Source organism: Dendrobium catenatum, unplaced genomic scaffold, assembly GCF_001605985.2.
Source record: "Dendrobium catenatum unplaced genomic scaffold, ASM160598v2 fragScaff_scaffold_1676, whole genome shotgun sequence".
Classification (NCBI taxonomy): Eukaryota; Viridiplantae; Streptophyta; class Magnoliopsida; order Asparagales; family Orchidaceae; genus Dendrobium; species Dendrobium catenatum.
Genome location: NW_021320138.1, coordinates 1,352,627 through 1,373,754, shown reverse-complemented (window position 1 = coordinate 1,373,754; position 21,128 = coordinate 1,352,627). Strand labels below are relative to the sequence as shown.

The 21,128-nt window shown below is 32.6% G+C and overlaps 1 protein-coding gene across 1 annotated transcript in view; it reads right to left on the bottom strand.

Annotated features, from left to right (window-relative positions):
* LOC110096839 (ubiquitin-conjugating enzyme E2-17 kDa-like) overlaps positions 1-21,128 on the bottom strand; it is a 30,157-nt gene that overhangs the window by 6,391 nt on the left and 2,638 nt on the right. Inside the window, exons 2-3 of the mRNA XM_020822964.2 lie at positions 20,671-20,798; positions 8,033-8,137 (exon numbers count right to left, since the gene is read on the bottom strand). Of these exons, the coding sequence (XP_020678623.1) occupies positions 8,033-8,137; positions 20,671-20,798 (233 nt within the window). The remainder of the gene's footprint in view (positions 1-8,032; positions 8,138-20,670; positions 20,799-21,128) is intronic.

Genomic DNA, 21,128 nt, shown 5'->3' with positions numbered 1-21,128 from the left:
GAAAAATTGATTAAAGCCCATTGACTTAGTTTGCCTCTTTATAAAATCATTCAAACCTTAGGTCTAATGAACTTAAGAAAATTCCCGAAAAGTCACCTTTGCTCTAAATGGCTTAAAACCCTTATGGAGTGGACTTGAGGTCATTAACGGCCTCTGGATTTATTTTCATGTGTTTGGGTTCATTTAGGTAGAAATCTACAAAACATAATTCCAAACTATTCTAGATTAATCCGTGTACACTTAAATTTTTATAATTCACAAATAAATCATAATAAAAATTTTAAAATATTAAATAAATTTTAATAGAACATAACCATGCATTATAGAATTTAAGAAAAATGATTACAACACTTATCAATTTTTAAAATACCCTCTTATAATTTTATAAGTGAAAATATGAACACAATTTTAATAAATCATTAAAAATTCAAATCAACTCTAAATGGACCAAAATTTTTACTAATTAAACTACGGCTCAGTAATGATCTAAGTTTTAAATTTCATGAAAGTTTAAGTTTAATTTAGTGGACCAAAATTCAAAACCTAGTTCAACTTTTTTTTTTTTTTTTTAAGAACAAGTTTTTAAGAAAATCTTATTCTTACCTCCAGAATTTCCAAATTCATTAATAAATCTAAAAAAATAAGAAAAATATAAACTAAAGTGCATTAGAACCATAATAAAACATTAAAAATAAAAAAAATAGAATCAATAAGACTTCAAACCAAAAGATTCAATAAAAATCTAAGTCAAACTTACGCTAAACTTGAATTAAATAAATCATAAAAAACTCATAATATTTTTCAAATGAGTTGAAACTTTGACAAACCTTTATGAGGTTATCCTTCCAAATTTACTTGTTAATGGTTATTCACTAATAACCTAAAATTTTTAAAAATTAATAATAACAATAAAATTCTAAAAATTTTTGAAATACTCTTTGAGGTTATTCTAAACTTTAATAAAATTATTGCATGAATTTTTTAGGACATAAATCAATTAAAAATAAATTTCTTAAAAATCATATACAATATACATTAAATAAAATTTTTAATATTTAAAAATCACAAAACTGATTTATGTTTTTATTTCACCTTAAAGTGAAATAATTACATATGTGATTATTAGAAACTATTAGTGAATAGAGTTTTCCCTTTTTAGACTCTATTCCTAAATTTATTCTTTAAAACAATAAATTCAAAATTCAAACAACAAATCATAAAATATAATTAAATTTCAAATAATTAATATTTGAATTCAAATAATGCCTTAAAATTAAACAGATAAAATTTTGAAAAATTAAATCTAAAGCTTATTAGGTTGATAACCACATAGCCCAGCATACACTAATTTGTTTGTTAGAACAATGAATCATAATTTATAGGCTAGAAGCATTGCTGTGATTTAAAATAATTCACATGCGGGTTATATTTGTGATATAATAACTAAATGATTTTAGTAGATGTGTATGAATGCTTTGAATGATTAATTGTTTTGTGGATGTGATGATATGATCTGTGATGAATGGTTAGATGCCCTTTCATTAGAAATGTTCTGAATATTTATTGCTGATCTAATCTTATACATGTGATCATGCTTATGCAGTACTATAATAGAGGGGCTAATTTCATTAAGCTTTATAATAATAAATTTCCTGTAAGTGTTTATAAATAAAAATTGCCTAGCCTCCACCCTTTTCCCTAAATATTATAAAAGCATAGCCAAAAACAGAATGCTAAGCACTTCAACAAATTTTAGGCATTGTGTGTGTGTGGTGTATGAACAATTTGAATGTATACAAATTGTTTCTCTAACTTATACGGAGCATTGAGTCCTTTTCATTTTTAAACATCATCCAAATAAAATATGAAAGTCATATGAGATTTTTATCTTACAGAAAATGGATCAAAAGAATGAATCTTCTAAAAGTGATGTCTTTTACAAACCTTTTGAAAGATGATCACCACTAAAGAATTTGAAATTTTCTCATAAATAACATTTATGTCATTTTAGGAGTAGAGTCCAAGTTGTAATTTAAAGGCATTACTCAGTTCTCTAAATTATGTTGTAATTAAGTAGGACATGCCACAATAGACTTGACCTTACTTTTATTCATTTATTTCATTGTAGTTAGGTGAATGATTGTTTATTTGGATTGCGCACTAAAAATACCTGCTTGTTCCTAGGCTTTATTCTGTGTGTGCTTTACTTGGAATAATTTTGCTAGACTCTTAGGAAATAAATTTTTTTTATTCACAACCAATAAAAATACTTAAAATAATATAGAAAGATAAATGATTAAAAAGATGCAAATGGTGTCTAGCTAAATCCAAAGCATATTTTAATCTCTACTCCATGTTTAGGCAACCCCTCGTTTGCAAGGTTTGGATATACCACTCATAAGGATGCAGCTTTATCCCAGGGGAGGTGTGCTCCTTAGGATTAATGTATTTTCTAAGCATTTTTTAATTTAAAAATTATACAAATTATTGTATATGATTAGCATACATTGCATCAAAAACTAACAAAGAAAACAAAATACTAATTGCATTTAGAATTAGTAATATAAATATCACTCATAAATCCGGGATCATTTAGGATCTCTAGATATCGATCTCAAATTCTTAATTAAATAATAGTCTGCCCTAACTTGCATCTCAAAAGACTAAATGACATGATTTTAAAATCGATTAGATGGCTTAGCTAGAACTCCCCTCCAGGCAAGATATAAGTCTGAAAGGATTGAGCGTTTCTAAAACTCTTTACATGTTTAAAGATATAAGTCACACCTCACTTTGCATTTCGTTAGACCAAATTCGAGCTACTACATTGTAGTGTTCACCTTAGTATTAAATTTGGAGGTTGATTCTATATCATAAGCTTTTTACCTTCTTAGGCATTATCTAGATCTAGTGATTAAGAAATATAAGCCACCACTTTTTAATAAAATGACAACTCAAACAATAAATCTCAATTCTAAAACTTTAAAGTCCAATATAAGATAGTTTAGAGTTCAAGATCACTTTGGATTCATGTCGGGTAGGTCGACTATGGAAGCCATACATTTATTCAGAGGTTTGATGGAAAAATATAGAGGAAATAAGGAGGATCTACATATGATATTTATTGATTTAGAAAAAGCATATGATAAAGTTCCAAGAGAAGTGCTATGGAGAGTTCTTGAAAAGAAAGGAGTTAATAATGCTTATATTCAAATCATTAAAGATATGTATGCAGGAGCTATTACTTGTGTTCAAACACAAGGTGGATTGACCAAGTATTTTCCTATTTCGGTTGGGTTACATCAAGGATCAGCTTTAAGTCCATATCTTTTTGCTTTTGTCATGGATGTTCTCACTAGACATTTGCAAGATGATGTACCTTGGTGTATGCTTTTTGCTGATGATATTCTTCTTGTTGATAAGACTAGAGAGGGAGTTGAAGGTAAACTTGAATTATGGAGGTCAACCTTAGAGTCTAAAGGTTTTCGCTTGAGTAGATCTAAAACGAAATATATGGAGTGTAGTTTTAGCAGTAATAGTCCTAGTGAGGGGATTGTGACTTTGGGTGATCAAGTCATTAATAAGAGTACACGTTTTAGATATCTTGGATCTATTGTTCAGAGTGATGGTGAAATAGATGGGGATATTATCAGTAGAATTCAAGTTGGATGGTTGAAGTGGAGGAATGCATCGGGCTTGTTATGTGATAGAAATGTACCCCTCAAACTTAAGGGAAAATTCTATAAGATGGTAGTGAGGCCTGCAATGCTTTATGGTGCCGACTGTTGGCCATTAAAAGAGAAGCATAATTCTTTGTTAAGTGTGGCAAAGATGAGGATGCTCAGGTGGATGAGTGGCTTTACCCTTAGAGATAGGATACGAAATGAGCATATACGTGAAAAGGTTGGAGTAGCTACAGTAGAAGATAAGATTAGAGAAAGTCGCCTTAGATGTTTTGGTCACATAAAACATCGGCCTTGTGATGACCCGGTTAGGAGAGTAGAGGTATTAGATTTGACTTGTGTTAAGAAAGGTAGGGGTAGACCTAAAAAGACCTGGTTTGAAAATATTCGGAATAACCTTTCTTTATTAGATTTAAACGAGAATTTGACCTTTAATAGGACACAATGGAGAAAAAGGATTCATGTAGCCGACCCCACGTAGTGGGATAAAGGCTTGATGTTGTTGTTGTTGTTGTATAAGATAGTTTAGAGTGTTTTTAAGCTTCTCAAAATCGTGGTGCTCCCTATTTTTTATCCTTTGGCTTTAGAAAGAAATATTTCATGTTGAACCAATCACCTTTTGAAATCAGAAAATACAATCCTTTTTTTCAACTTTGAAATCCTAAAAATATTTTTCATCACTTTAATTGAAAGTATTGTCGAAAGATTCACCATTTTTTATATTATAATTAACCATAAAGGCTTTAGAAAGAAATATTTCATGTTGAACCAATCACCTTTTGAAATCAGAAAATACAATCTTTTTTTTCAACTTTGAAATCCTAAAAATATTTTTCATCACTTTAATCGAAAGTATTGTCGAAAGATTCACCATTTTTTATATTATAATTAACCATAAAGGCTTTGTCTATATAGGGAACTTGTACCCCATAATTAAATAAGTCTTATTTTATTTCTATGAGGTATGGAAAAAACTTTGGGAACATGGACATTTTCCCAAAACCCCATTTTTCAAATAAAACTGTAAAATATTATTTTTGTCTTTCCAGAAAGTATGTTATTCTATATGTTGTATGTGGTTATACAAATGAAAATTTTCAAAATCTTATTTTGAATTTTGAATCTATTATAGAATATTATTTTTATCTTTTGAGACGGTATATTATTCTCAATATAGTATTTAATCAAAAAAATAAGATTGTTCAAAAGTTATGGTCCATTTTTCCACAATTATGAAATAGAAACTACTCTCAATTCAGTAACCCTTTCAATGTTGTACTGATATTTTCATTATTCTCATCATTAAAGGCCATTCCTTCATCTTCAACTTCAACTTCAAATCTTTCATTATTTTTCGTTTTATTCGCCTATTATCATATAGTATATCATCAACCACCAATGATACAATTTCATCATCACCCATTATGTAGCCAATCAGTTCCTTCACTTTATAGAGAAAAATAAAATATATATTAACAATAATAACATATAAAAAATTATAAATTTCAACCTGAATGATGCACCATATCAAAACGCCTCGAAGCATTAAGCCTGGAAGCATACGCCTTATTTAAAAAAGGTGTAAGCATCAATGGCATTAGTGAGTTTTAAGCCTCGAACACTCCTTATAATTCACCTCAATTAGAGGTGAACCTTGAAGCATGCGCCTAAAGAAAATTTTTAAAACATGTTATAAGTCCCCTATATGTAATTCTTTTTTAAGTTCATTAATATAAATTTTAGCAACCTTCTAGCATCTCCTTATATAATAGATGTTATCAGGAGTGTTAAGCCCTAGAGGTGTCAAAATGAGTTTTCAAGTCATGTTCGGGTCCAACCCAAAACTGACCCACGTTCAACTAATCCAACCCAAACCCGACCCAATTAGGCAAACAAGTCAAGAATTCATACCAGGACCCAACCCGTCGAGTTTCCGGTTGACCCAACCCAACTCGCTAACTCGATTTTCGACTTCTAAGAAGGGCTGGTGCAAGGTGCACGACGGGCGGGGGCGAGGGCGAGGGCTGAGGGGCGAGGGTGAGCTACGAGAAGCGAGAGTGAGTGTGGGAGCGTGACTGTGGGGTGCACGTGAAGGTGCGGCCTACGGTCATGCAAGGTGGAGCATGCATGCTCAGTGAGAGCGAAGCACAGTTGGGTGCGACGTAGGTCAACCCAAACTCGACCCAGTTTAAGAAATGGGTCAAAATATTGAACCCGAACTCGACTCGTCTGGCAAACGAATTGTCTCAAACCCAGAATAGGTCAGGTCCAGGTCGAGTCAAATATTGACACCCCTAAAAATCCCTCCTACCACACTTAAAAAAACATGCATGGTCATTGTTGTAAGATACTACAACTGGGGAGGATCTTCCATCTCACCGTGCTTAAAACAGCATACATAGGTATTCTTCATCTAAAAAGAAAAAATATATGATTTCCCCACTATGCTGGAAGAACACAAATATAAACTTATCTCACAAATTTCACAACCACATTAAAACAACACGCATATGTATTTATTTCGTAAATTTCCTTTTGCCACATTGAAACAACGCTTATGAATACTTAATTTTGAGATTTTTGGATTATACATTTTCCCAAGGCAAGCGACGAGTATGAGAAAGAAAATACTATTTTTCCTCTTTTTCTTTTTTATTCTATTTTTTATTTCTTTTTTAAGATAGAGAAAGGGAGGAGAGAGAGAAGTGGAGAGAGAGAAGTGGAGAGAGAGGAGGCTAGAGAGGGAAAAGGAAAAGGCTTTTGTCTTGTTTGAGAGATGAAGTAAAGTGGGATAAAAAAGAGAGGGAGAGAGGGTGAGAAGGATAGAGAAGGTTTGATTATTTGGGATTTGATATAGACAAAGGTGGGTTGTTTCGTCGACAGGTGTTATGACAGTCAGCTGGGTGTGAACTCGAGAGGTGGAGAAGGAAGAGGTGTGGTGTTGGCTGCAGCTATTTCATTATAAAGGAAGACGAGGGCTGGTCGCCGACGATGAAATGGGTTGCAGGTTTGGAGCAGTTTCTATGTGCAAGTGAAGAAAAGAAACAGTAGTATAATGAGAAAGAGGGGTTCGGTGAGGAACTGGCAGCCCTGTGCAAACTCGGGAGGATAAGAGGGGTGCTCCGCTGTGAATAGGAAGCAACGTCAGCTTATTATGATGCTTAGAATATTATATATGGTGATAATTTGGGATTCATGTTTCTTGATAACTCTCATATGATGCATGAACTGCAATGGGTGTGTACAAATACGTGCTTAGCAGAAAGTGTTATTTGGTGACAGTATGACCTCCACCATTTGTGACCCTATAGCTAAAATGAATATTACTTCAGGAAGCAGTGTGACATCCGACTGTGATGCACTATGTTAATATAGTAAGATATACTTATGAACATCAACTGAATGGAGTTGGGTGAGATCACCTTAGCTTAGTTCTCATTTGACAGGACAAGTACTTCAAACACTGATATTTATATTGACACCTATTGAGCTATACATGTGTTACTACCTATAATGCAAGTAGTATCCATCTAAAACCCGCTTCATCTTACAGTTCCAAGCAACTAATTGATTATGCAGACGGCTGGTTCAACATTAAGTACTTGGATGATGAGTGGCACATATTTCAGACCTTGTTCTTCAAGGTTTGGTTGGAAGTGCCTTAAATTGAGTTCCTTAAGCATAAATGGCTTCTCCCAAAACCTGTTCAAATCACTTGAAGTCATTGTATTTCAGAGTCTAGTTTCCAATCACTAAGTATTGAACATAGCACGCTCACAGCTCACTACCATTTCAAATGTATTGAATGCAAGGCTTCTTTTGGTAATGCATTGTTTTTGTGTTGTATTGCTAGATATCAAGTCATCATCGACTTTTATAAAAAATAAGCTTCTTTTTTAAGTGTTTCCTATGAACGTGAAGCTATGGAGGTGTATGTGTTGTATAGAATTTATACCATCTATTCCTCACATAAATCAAAATTATTAAATGCTAAATTTTAAAAGGCAAAAAAAGTGAAAAGCAATACCGTGAAGGCTTCAAATATCTTCCTATTTATTGCTTCACAAATAAGCGATATCAGTGTAGTCATGTCAAACATGCCAGGAGACCTCATAACATGCATTATATTTATTATAAGAAGCACGTACTATATTACTTTGATCGTATTGCTAAGCATTGGTATTTTCTTTAGAAAAATAGTGGAAAGCTAAAGGGAGCAAGCATTTGTTAAATTCTGCTAAACCATTAATTCAGGTTCGTTTGAGGTGGAAGATGAGAGCATCATTAGCATCAAAATTAACACAACTTCACGAACTCCATACAAAAACATCAGTATTAATAAAAGTAACCTTGGATATTGTCAATGCAGGACTCCACTGCTCCTTCAGAATGTCAAGGCAAATACTGCCATTGCTATTGATATTTGGATGGAATACTTTTGTCCTGAAGGCTACCTGCAGAACACACAAATTTTATAGAAATAAGCCTCTAGTTACAATCTTAAATGCATAACAACATGGAGTAATCTGATAATTGATGCAAATTCTAACTTAGCAAACGAATTTACATCAGAAGCAAGTTGTTCTGATAACTAACAACATGGAAAACAGAGAAGTTTGATTCGGCAAACGCTTTAAGCCTCAGTTGTTTCCACCTACCTCTTTGATTGGCAAATGATTCAAAAACTTTAGCAACAAAAGAATCATTAGCTTATACTGGATAATCATATTAAAATAAAGGGAATTACAAAGAGTAAACCTCTTACAAACATCCAACCTCCTTGGACAACTCAATAGAAGGACCATAATCCAATAAACATTAACCCCATGATTTTATTTAAAGAGAAAACTTTTCCATTATATCAAGTCACTCTGATTTTTAATCCTAAAATTCATAGGCCACAAGTCTACTGCTTTCATAACATGGGTATCCATTGATTTAAAACGGAGAACAATATCATCAATAAACCTCTTATAAATGATTCTTTAAATCCCGCCTAAATTTTTTAAAATTTGGCTCAAACGCGAGGCTCGAGGCGGACAGCGGCGCCGGCACAGCACCCGACTTCTGGGTTCGAGGTTCGCGGAGGTTCTACATTCGCAGATAGTTCACAGAGGTTCACGGCTCACAGAGGTTTACGAGTCTCGTAGAGGCTAGCGAATTTGTGGGCGCGGAAGACCACCGGACTTCGCTTGTGAGTGCGGAAGCGACCGGACCGCCAAGGCTCGCGAGCGGCTGGAGCTCATTTATGGCGGGCAGAGCTTGCTTTTTGAGCTCGAGCTCGAATTCGAGCCGGCTTTCTAACTAACGAGCCAAGCTCGATAGTGTCATTACTCGACTCGACTCGTCTACACACCTAATTATAACTTATAAGAGACTGCTTGTTGGTTAAACAATCTGGCAAATTTGTTCTCAAAGCTTTTTATCTTTGAGTCAAATCTATCATTGCCAAGTATGATGATGCAGCAGCAACTTACTGCACCAATGAATTCACTTCGATATCGAGGACTGTCCGCATGGAAGCTGTAGAAGTTTGGGACTAGTGTTAAGTACAATAGAAAATCTTTTGAATCCTTATTTCTGGATTGATTACATTCGACAACAATACACAATTTTACAACATACATTTGAATGAATCTTGCTGACTCTGATGCACAACTGCAGTCATACATGAACTAACCGGTTCCAGTATTGTAGCAGATTTTTATTTTGGCTCCTTTAGTGGTTGCGACTGAATGTTCCCGTAGCTGTTTGCGCTTCAGTTTCTATAGCTTTTTGCTGCTTCTATGTGATTCATATAGCTGTCGTTGAGTCTTGTTACGGATTCTTCTATTCTGTAGTTCTTCTTTAGGTTTGGGGAGGTTCTGCTATGCTTGCTAAAGTCAACTTAATGGGTGAGTTTGAATTCCGTGGGATTTTGTAGTAATTTTTATCAAGTGCAACTGACTCCATGTGTCAATTGAGTCTCATGTTTTCAAAATAGGGGTACTTTAAGGACTGAGGGAGCAGACAACTTTCGGATGCTAGTTGTTTATAAATATAACAAATATTGAGGCATGCAAAACAACTTTTGATTAATAAAATTTCAAATTTATGCTTTCAACTTGTATATGCCTATATGGTGCAATGCGGAAGATAGCTTCTAGGGGAAGATAATGGATATAAGAGTTAGTCTAAGATTATCTCCACTTTGACTATCTCATAACACCGCCGTTGTCGGGTCTCAAGCCATGGATGAGAAAGTGGATGATTGCATTATGTAGTCGACAATCAACATAAAACTTATTAAATAATTATAAAATGAATCATTTAATGCATTGTGTTAATATTAGGACATTCCCTAAAAGCAACGCATTGTATGGCCTAAATATAATGAAAAATGTGCAAAAGTCGCTAAATTGACGCCCAGGTGCAATGAGAAATAAGAGCTCCCACATCATAGATAAATGTGGACAAAGAAGCTAATCTATGAAATTAGAATTATGATAGGAACTTGGAATATAAATAATTTTACAAGCAAATTAATGGAAGTAATATATATTATAATTTATAGGAAGATAAATATTATATGTATTCAAAAAACTGAATGGGTTGGGGAAAAGACAAAAGTTGATAGTTTAGGATTTAAATATTGATATTCAAGTAGGAAGCATACTAAAAATGACATAGGTTTGATTATAAATAAAAATTTGAAAAATAATGTTATAAAAATTAATAAATTTGAGGTAGAATTATAACTTAAAAATTTGTTCTTGATGCTAAGACTACTAATATTATAAGTTCTTATGCTCAAGTAGATATGGATATGTGTTAAAAAATAAATTTTTAATGACTTTAAAGAATTAATACAAAAAAAATCTCTTGAAGAAAAAAATTATTGGAAAAGATTTAAATAAACATTTTCGTAGAGTGGTAAAAGATTATAAAAGCATTGATGGTGGCTATGACTTTGAAGCGACTAATAAAGATGGTAGGATTATCTTAGATTTTGCCCTAGTTTATTATTTTGTATTGTTAATATTTTATTTTAAAAAAAGATATGAGCATCTTATTACTTATAAGAATGGACATATTAAAACTCAGATTAATTATTTTCTTGTAAGAAAATAGATCATTTAGATTGCAAAAGTATAAAGTCATTCCGAGTAAAAATTTATGTATCTAATGTTGTTTATTAGTTTTAGACTTTAAGATGAAATTATAAAAAATGAAAAAATGAAGTAAAATATTATCTTAAGATTAGATGGGGATATTTAACAAATATTAATAAAAATATTTTCAGTAAAATTCAAGATCTTAAGATTAAATTGTTCATGAATAAGTTAATGTTATATGTGAAAAAGTAGTTAGGAACATAAAAAATGTTATAAAGTATGTGCTTGGAGAATCAAAAAGAAAATCTCATAATAGCAAAAATGATTGGTGGTGAAATCAAAATGTGCAAGAAAATATCAAAAGTAAAAAAACTTTGTTATAAAAATTATTTAGATGTAAAATCTCAAAAAATTGTAAAATATAATGAAAAGCTTGCAGGGAGTCTAAGAAAATAATATGTTATGCAAAAATTTTAGTATTTAATAATGTTTATAATAAATAAGATACTACAAAGGGCAAAAGATATATGTATAAATTAGTTAAGAAAAAAGATAGAAGTAAAAAATTTAGTTCAAATGAAGTATATTAAGGATAAAGACAAAAAAGTATTTTTCTTACAAGAGTATATTTAATATAGGCGGATGTGATATTTCAATAAACTTTTAAATAAAAGTTGTAAGAATACGATTGATTTTAGTGACCTTAGCACAATAAATAAAAATATATATTTTTATTTTTATCATCTTATTAGTAAAACTAAAGTAAGAGATGCTTTAAAGAAAATGAAGCATGGAAAAGCAATAAGATCTGATCATATTCCAATATAAGTGTGAAAATGCTTAGGAGATTAAGGAATATTTTTGCATACTAGACTTTTTAATATTATCTTGAAGATTAAAAAGATGTTAGATGAGTGGAGGAGTATGTTAATTCCTATTTTTAAGAATAAAAGTGATAAACAAGAATACGTGAATTATAGATGAATTAAGTTAATGCATCATACATTAAAATTATGGGAGAGAGTAAGCGGGCAAAGAGTACGATGTGATGCTAATATTTCTCAAAATTAATTTGGATCAAGTAGGTCTATTATGAAAGCTATACATTTTTTGAGATGTTTAATTATAGAGAAAGGAGGATCTATATCTGATATTTTTTTTAATTTAGAGAAAGCATATGATGAAGTTCCAAGAAAAGTGCTCTGGAGAGTTCTAGAAGGAAAAAGAATTATAATGCTTATATTCAATTCAAGTCATTAAGGATAAGTATACAAAAGCTATTATTTGTGTTTAAACATATATGGTATAACTATGTATTTTTCTATTTTAGTTGGATTACATTAAGGATTAAATTTAAGCCGATAACTTCTTGCTTTAGTCATGGATGCTCTTATTAGACACTTGCAAGGGCATGTACCTTGGTGTGTGCTTTTTGCTGATCATATTCTTCTTGTTGAAAAGACTAGAGAGGGAGTTGATGAAAAACTTGAATTATAGAGGTTAATCTTAGACTCAAAAGGTTATCATTTGAATAAATCTAAAATTGAATACATTGAGTGTAATTTTAATAGTAATAGATCAAGTGATGAGATTATGAAATTGGGTGATCAAGTCATTGAAAATAGTGTACGTGTTAGATATCTCGGGTCTATTATTCCAAGCGATGGTGAAATAAATGATGATATTATTAGCATAATTCAAGTTGAATGGTTGAAGTGGATGAATGCATCACTTGTGTGATACAAAAGTAACCCTCAAACTTAAGGGAAAATTTTATAAGATGATAGTGAGACCAACAATCCTTTATGGCACGGAATGTTGGCCATTAAAAGAGAAGCATAAAATTAAGTTCGGTGTTGCAAAGATGAGAATGGTCGGGTGTATGAGTAGCTTTACACTTAGATATTAAATTCTAAATGAGTATATATACATGAAAAGATTGGATTAGCTTTGACGAAAAATAAGATTAGAATGAGTCGCCATAAAAGGTTAGGTCACATAAAACGTCGAACTTCCGATTACCCTATTACAAGATTAGATGTATTAGATTTGGCATATATTAAGCAAGGTAGAGGTAGACCTAAAATGACTTGGTTAGAAGTATTAAATATAACATTTTTAATAGATTTAAATGAGAATTTGACTCTTAATAGAACACAGTGGAGAAAAATAATTCATATAGTCGATCCAACGTAGTGTGATAAAAGTTTGATGTTGTTGATCTCTCATCTTCATCTATTTATTCATAAATGTGTTGTTATTTATATTGCAAGTCATAATTTTGGTTAAATTTGCTGATTGAGGTGTAAGAGTTCAATTGCTTGCTAATTTCATAGTTAAAGTTTATCAATAATTTCTTCAAATTGTAAATCACTGCATTATCGTTTAGTTTTAGTTTTCACGAATTTTTTAGTTACAATTAAAATCACATTTTTGTGCGATTAGTGCTTTCTGATCTGAGAATTCTACTTTATTTTGTGTTATCAATATCAATTACATCAGCATAGTTGCATTAGAAATTCTAAAGCCTTACATCAAAGAGCTTTGACAAAGCAGCAAAATTAATAATTCCCGAAAGGAGACAGAACAATGAATACTTACCAATCCACTGTGGTGCATCTCTCGTGCAATGGATCCATTCTCTTTATGTTGCCACCACAACGTTGGATGCATTGGCAAGGAGTTCATAAGAAGCCCAGATGGTCATTATGGAGAAGCAATTAAACAGATTCAAAAATATGAACTCAAAATCAAAATGTGTATTTTAATATAGAATCTCGATACGAACCCAAGGGTCTTTATGTTCTCCCGAAAAGTCAATTGAAGAAAGCTAGCATACAAAAGCTCAGTGATTGGACATGGTATGAGGCATGGTCTATGTCCTGTGAGTCAACCATTGGAGGATGAGGCTCATTGCTTATCGTATTAGTCACTTCCACGATGAAGTGCATAAGCTGAACCAGGATCATCCCTAAGAAGATATACTTATCCGAACTATTGCTAAAAAAATTGTTGCTTTCATAACATAAAGTTCCTATTTAGTCAGAGATATCTGGAAAACGAGAAATGAGATGATGTTCAAACATAAAGGGTGGTATATGTTCTAGTCAGATCAAAATTTGACGATTGCCTGTCTTTGCATGAACCGGATCAAAAATCAATGACCACGCTTCAATGATTCATGTCCGTCCTTTAATAACTGCATGTGTGCTTTTAAAATAAGGGATTTAAATGCTAGAAAGTTGAGACATTGCAACATGAGGCGTTGCAATCGTAATATGGTGTGTGAGATCCGATTGCACCATGAAGAGTGTAAGACTGAATGGCTAATAGGGCAAGGCAGACGCGATGTGTGAGGTTGTTGTGCAAGGGAAGTCTCATGCGAAGGCAAAATGGGTGGGAAGCTATGATGCACCAACACAAACACGGCGACACAGACACGACACGGACACGGGACACGGCATTTTTAAATATATAGGACACGGGTGCGGCGTGGACATGGCATAATAATTTTTTAATATAATATATAGAAATTAAGGTAACATTATATAAAAAATGGCAAGCAATAATAAATCAAAGTTTTGATAACTTGTTTAGCTTATAACATAAAGATGTTTAGTACAAAATGTCTAGTACAACCACAAAAATATAAGCAAAAAATCATTTAGTACAACATGAATGTCCAACTACTCAATAGAGGGAATGATAAAATTAGATTCAGAGGTTGGGCTTTGGCCTTCAATATCATCATCATTGAATATCATTGCTTCCAATGCTGGTTCATCTAGAGAAATATTTGCAACCTCCAATAATCACATATCATCAAGGCACTCGAACCCATCTCCAGCAACATACCACATCTTGTTATCACCTGTCATATAAAGTGGGGTTTTCCTTGATAGAAGACGAAGATTTGTATGCATATAAAGTAAATCTTCAGCCTGTTGTGGAGTTATTTTATTACTCTTCATTAATTAAATAAATGAGTATGTGCTCCAATTTCTCTCACAATAGGAAGAGGATGATACTTGAACAAGAAGTTTTATTGCTATGGTTTGAAGAAGTGGTGCTGAAGCTCCATGAATCAATACCATATTTTTGGATCCATCCTCCATCTATCAACCAAAGATTCTTGATCACCAAAATCTTCTAAATATCCAAAAAACTTTGCAAGTTCTATATTAATTTTTCTTTTGTACTCCTCATTTGGGAAATATCATTTCAAGCATATCTTTCTCATATTTGACACTTCTAAATCTTTTTGTGGTGAGACACGTTAATTGTCTTCTTGAAATCATTCTTTACTTGAATACCTTCAAATAATACAACGCATATAAAATTATTTATTCATTTACCAAGAAATTTAAAATTAATTTAAAAGATGAATACAAATATACCTTGGATTTAATGAATGGGCCAAAGAATGCAGAGGTGTGTTGCTTTTGGTCCACCTATACTCAAGAATGGTATAGACAATGCTCCAAAAACTTGAGTCTTCATTATGTGACTTTTTTTCATGTATGTATATAATTTCTTTCACTTTTGTTAGCATAGAGTCACACATCTCATAAATCAAATGTAGACATGATTTATCTGTGTCAGCCTCTCTCAACATGTCATAAATAGGATCAGTGAAAGCCAAAATATAATCAACATCATTCCACCACAAATCATCTAAGACATTTTCTTTCACATACCTTGCCTTCCCAACATCATATTCTCGATAGCAAGACTACTTCTTACTAATCACCATAGATCGAAGAGCATTTTTTATTTGTTTGAATCTTCTCAACATGATTATTACATAGACAAAACGAGTTTCAGCAACAGCTAACATTCTCAAATGTGAGAAATCATTAAACATTGAAAGTCTCATTGAGTTGTTCATAATGAAATTTATGATCAAAACAGCATCATCTACAACCACTATTATCCAATGACATTCAGCATATATGATTTCATTTGCCTCTGTATCCTTTGCTGCACAAATATTTTAATAAACATTAGACAATTCTCTATATCGGCCATGAAATTAATGAGTGGTCTTCTTTGAGGATCAGTCCAGCTATCACACATCAAAGTGACTCCTTTTTTCTTTCCATACACCTTTTGTTGGTTCAATCAATATTTCAATATGTGCTCTTTCTCTTTCCAATAATTTTGATCTTAATGCATTGTAGCTAGGTGGTATATAACATGCAAGGTTGTTATTACATGCAAAAGTGAATGCATTTTTGTAATGAGAATTTCTTGCAAGGTTGAAAGGAAGTCCAGCTAAAAAAAACATCCTTGCAATTTCACCATCCAATTCCTCTTGCTGCTGCATGTTAAAAGCCTTCTCTAAAGCACTACTGGCAACTCCTTTTCTTTTCTTTGAATCATATCTTTCACTTCAATATGATAATGAATGGTCAACTCTAACATATGAGGAAGAAGTGTGGGATGAACCATGGGTAGATGGCAAAGATATCTATTTAGGAAGTGCCCTTTTGATTCTAGATTCAGCTTCATCAACTTATCTGTTCAATTCAATTAACTATTGACGTAGTAATCTTAGGACACATTTTAATTTCATGGCCAAAAATCTTAAGTAGATGTGCTTTCACCCTAGAATAAGATCCTTTATAGGTGTCACCACAATAATTGCATTTGAATGACACATTCCCTCCTTCAAAAGTTTTTCCTAACTTTGTAACATTAATCCATAATGGCTTATCAATTTTTACAGATGGCTCTTTTGAACCACTCCCACCAACACTAAAGCTCATTTTGCTTTTAAATTCACTGGTGAAGTAGAATAAATAAAAAATAAATAACGTGAAATTATAAATTTTGAAAATTGAAATCACATGAAGTCATGAGACCTGTCAAACAAATAATGATAAGCACAAATTGAACTAGATAGAAAACTTACCATACATAAACCTAGTTTCACATTAAAATAAAAATGAGTTATCAAGTGTATATAATTTATAACTAGACTCATATCCCATGTAGTTTGATTCACCTTCGATCAAACTTGATGCTTTTTTTAGTCATAACTTTTTTTTATCTCGTAGAGATGAGGATGCTCAGGTGGATGAGTGGCTTTACTCTTAGAGATAAGATACGAAATGAGCATATACGTGAAAAGGTTGGAGTAGCTCCAGTAGAAGATAAGATTAGAGAGAGTCGCCTTAGATGGTTTGGTCACATAAAACAGCGGCCTTCCGATGACCCGGTTAGGAGAGTAGGGTATTAGATTTGACTTATGTTAAGAAAGGTAGGGGTAGACCTAAAAAGACTTGGTTAGAAAATAATTAGGAATGACCTTTCTTTATTAGATTTAAACGAGAATTTAACTTTTAATAGGACACAATGGAGAAAAAGGATTCATGTAACCGACCCCACGTAGTGGGATAAAGGCTTGATGTTATTGTTGTTGTTGTTGTTAAGAGTTAGAGCGCAACAAAAGCGCAGTGAAAGCGCAGAGAAAGCGCAGCAAAAGCGCAGTGAAAGCGCAACAAAAGCACAGTGAAAGTGTATTAAATAAATAAATTTTTATTGTAAGAATAATTTTAATCCAAACCAAATAAAATACTTTAAAAAAAATATACTCTTCTGATCACAAATCTACATAATGATTGATAAATGAAGAGAAATGACGAATGAAGAAAAAATGATGAATTCACGAAATTAACTAAAAGGTTTGAAAATTTTTCTACGATTTGGCGTCAGCTTCCCTCGGCTGCGCGTAGAAACTAAGGAGGATGGCTTGTTGCTTACGGCCGGACCAAGGGTGCGATCGATCTCCAGCCAACCGCTGCTTGCCTCAATCACTCGGGAAGACCACGAATACAAATAGGAATACGGGATTAAGGCGAAGATGAAGACTCGGGCGTGAACCGGCTAATATGAAATAACGGGATTAGGGTTTTATTTATTTATTTAATTATATAATAGTTGAACACGCGTGTCGGTTTTATTTTTTTTTTTTAATGGGACACACTAATGACGTGTCCGACACGTGTCCTCGCCGTGACGGACGCGTGTACGTGTCCGACACTGCATACCCTCTTAAAATGAAGTGTCGATGCATCAGAGGTGGAAAGCATGAGGTGACTATGTGAGCAAAGTTGCTTCTGCAAGAGAAGCAAGCATGCCGAATGAAGTGGCTACATGAGATTAGGGTACAAGGAGATAAAGATTTGGACTTATATTATCATTTTATTTTCTTATTTTTATTAGAAGATATTATAGGCTATAGAATAGAGTTTAGGTTTAAGGACATGCATTATTCCTCTTTTAGTCTTTCCAAATAGCCACTGCCCGTTCTTTTTTTTCTTTCTAGCAGGATTTGAAAGGAGCATTTAATGTGTGCTTCTTCTAAAAAAATTCAGATCGACTTGTGAAAATTTCCTGGCAAGCAAATTATTTTATTCCAATATGTTGATTTTCGTTATTATTATGTTTTTTTTTTCTTTATTTGGATACTTCTTTTGGGCAAACAAGAGACATGTGTGCGATTAATCCAGATTAATTCATCTCCAATAATGATGCAGCTAAAGTAGAAAAGCAGCAGCTCAAACAACTTGCAAACTCATGAAAATGGGATTTCGTTATCTTAAATCATAATATTTGGTAACAGTAATTTGAATCGGTTATAATCCCAGCCTTTTTTTTTTTGTGTCTTTGGCATGGTACAAAAAAACTATAACTAAAGTAATAAAAATGATTTTACATTTTCAGGCTTTACTCTATTTTTAAGATTTTTTAAATACTTCGTTTCACATAACGGAGCATTTATTTCGTTCCAAACTTTTGTCCAATTGCTTCAAGTTAGGAATGAACAAATTTTGATAATGGCATGTATTCATGAAATCTTTAGTGAATGAGCTTGGTTAATTGATGTTAAAAAAACTTAGTAAACATTTGCTCAGCACTTCTGGCCCGGTCTAGCAATTAATAATTCATAGATTGTCAACATGTAGATCAAAGATGAAAAGAGCATGTTATTAAATGGTTAAAAAGGCATAGTAAGTTGAGTTCAGGGCTCACCTAAAATATATCTGTATAGAGGGATCTTGTTGGTCTACTGGAATCCTTCATAGAATTCATACTTGGCATGATGCATAATAAAGCAGTTAGTTAATCATGGTGCCCCAGCCAGTTTCAAATGCCCATCATTTTATGTGTCCCTCAGGGGCTAATAACTTAGGAAAAACTGGCATTAGAGAAGTATTCTTTACTAGTTTATAATTTACTTTATTTAGTAATTTCTAGAAAATGAATAATAACATCATCCCCCAAAGTATACTACAACCTCAAAGTATATGTTAGATCAAGTACATGCTCAAAATTAATCAATCAAGATGATTATGAATTGATATAATGAACTGATACAAAAAGAACAAGTTTCAAGGGTTTGGAAGTCTACAAAGGGTGAAATCATAAAATAAAATACAAATTATGGCAGCACATGTCTAACTGACTTTAAAACAATCAAACTCTAGCAAATATAATAAAACAGCAGGTTTAGACTCCCAATTTTAAATTAAAACCATACCATAAGACTTCAATGTTGTCAAGACATCATCAGACTATGATATTGAGATGGTTCTAAAACATTGATGTTGTGAGAGCATCGAACGTCGATATTTAGATAGCATCGTTTGTTGTTGTGAAACTCTAATCGTAACCCGCTACAGAGAATTGAAAATGGGAATGGTCGGGAAATGAGGTATTGAATATGGGTGATTGGATTTGGGATTGTGGAGAGAACACAATTTTTTTTTAATAAATAAAAAATTTGAAGTACAATAAATTTATTAAATATTTGAGATGCTCGTGTCGAATATGCGTGTTCAATTTATTTTTTAATATTTTTCTAATCAAACACGTCTTCAAAGTGTCTGATACACCTCGGAGGCCCGTTGAATGCTTGTTATGTCTGATACGTGTCAGATTCTGCATAACTCTTTGACAAAAAGTGTTGGTGCATCATAAGTTTAATTAACCTACTAATATAGGTGATATTAAGTTTATAAAATCAATGCCAACTTGGAAGGACATATGCAATAACCATAAGTAGTGAGGTAAATGGAAACTAGGCATGTATATCAACAATAGCACGATTAGTTAAAATTGGAACCATTCACAAGGGCTTTCTTTAATTGAATATATAATTTCTCGTAAACAGAGCTCAAGCTCTACATGTAGAAGATTTGTGAATTCTTGCTTCTTATTCTAATACTTTCCAAGGCCTACCTCATAGAATCAAAATTGAACTAAAGAAATTGAATAAGTACAAAATAAAAATTAGGATTTTCCACAAAAAAGCTACGGTCAAGCAGCCTATAAATGTTTAGGATGGACTTGACTGGCATGATTGTCTTATTGACAGAAAGAAATTGGGCTTTAAGAATTAATCCAATACAAGGCTACCTTAAAGACAGTGCTTCGACAACTCACAATATAAATAATGGGTTTGCATGACTTTTCTCTATATAAAAATAGTTATAGAAAATAATACTTGATGAAGAATGGTCACAATAGAATTAAGAAAATTAAAAAAGCAAGAGAAAGTATATCCATTGCATCACTTATATGAAATATTACAAATTGGTAAGCATTTCACTTGCCCATAGTAAAACATCAACGTTAGAGTTCTTAGAAATGAAACCAAGAATATGTCAGGAACAGTCTACTAGCAAGAAAAATAAATAAATAGACCAAGTAGCACCTAAAACTAGTCAATATTTACCACATGCACACTTTGATCATGAAAAAAAAAAATTCATCAAAGGATCACTTTAAACAAGGAAATCATACAAAAACTCAAAATTATAAGCATGCAGCATAACCATAATGATAGATGACCAAGTCATTGGAATGTAAAACAGTACGAGTGATACCTTCGGTGGTTTGAATGGATAGTCTGGGGGAAAATGAATGTTAACTAGAAAAACTCCCCCTGCATAAGGACTATCTGGAGGACCCATAATTGTAGCTTGCCAATGAAACATATCTTCAGCAACCGGGCCTATGAAATTTTGAAAGTTATGAAAAATAAAATAACCTAATAATGGCGTAATTTTTATTCACAATTGAAAAAAGGTACAACAACAACAACAACAACAAACCTTTATCCCACTACGTGGGGTCGGCTACATGAATCATTTTTCTCCATTGTGTCCTATTAAAAGTCAAATTCTCATTTAAATCTAATAAAGAAAGGTCATTCCTAATATTTTCTAACCAAGTCTTTTTAGGTCTACCCCTACCTTTCTTAACATAAGTCAAATCTAATACCTCTACTCTCCTAACCGGGTCATCGGAAGGCCGCCGTTTTATGTGACCAAACCATCAAAGG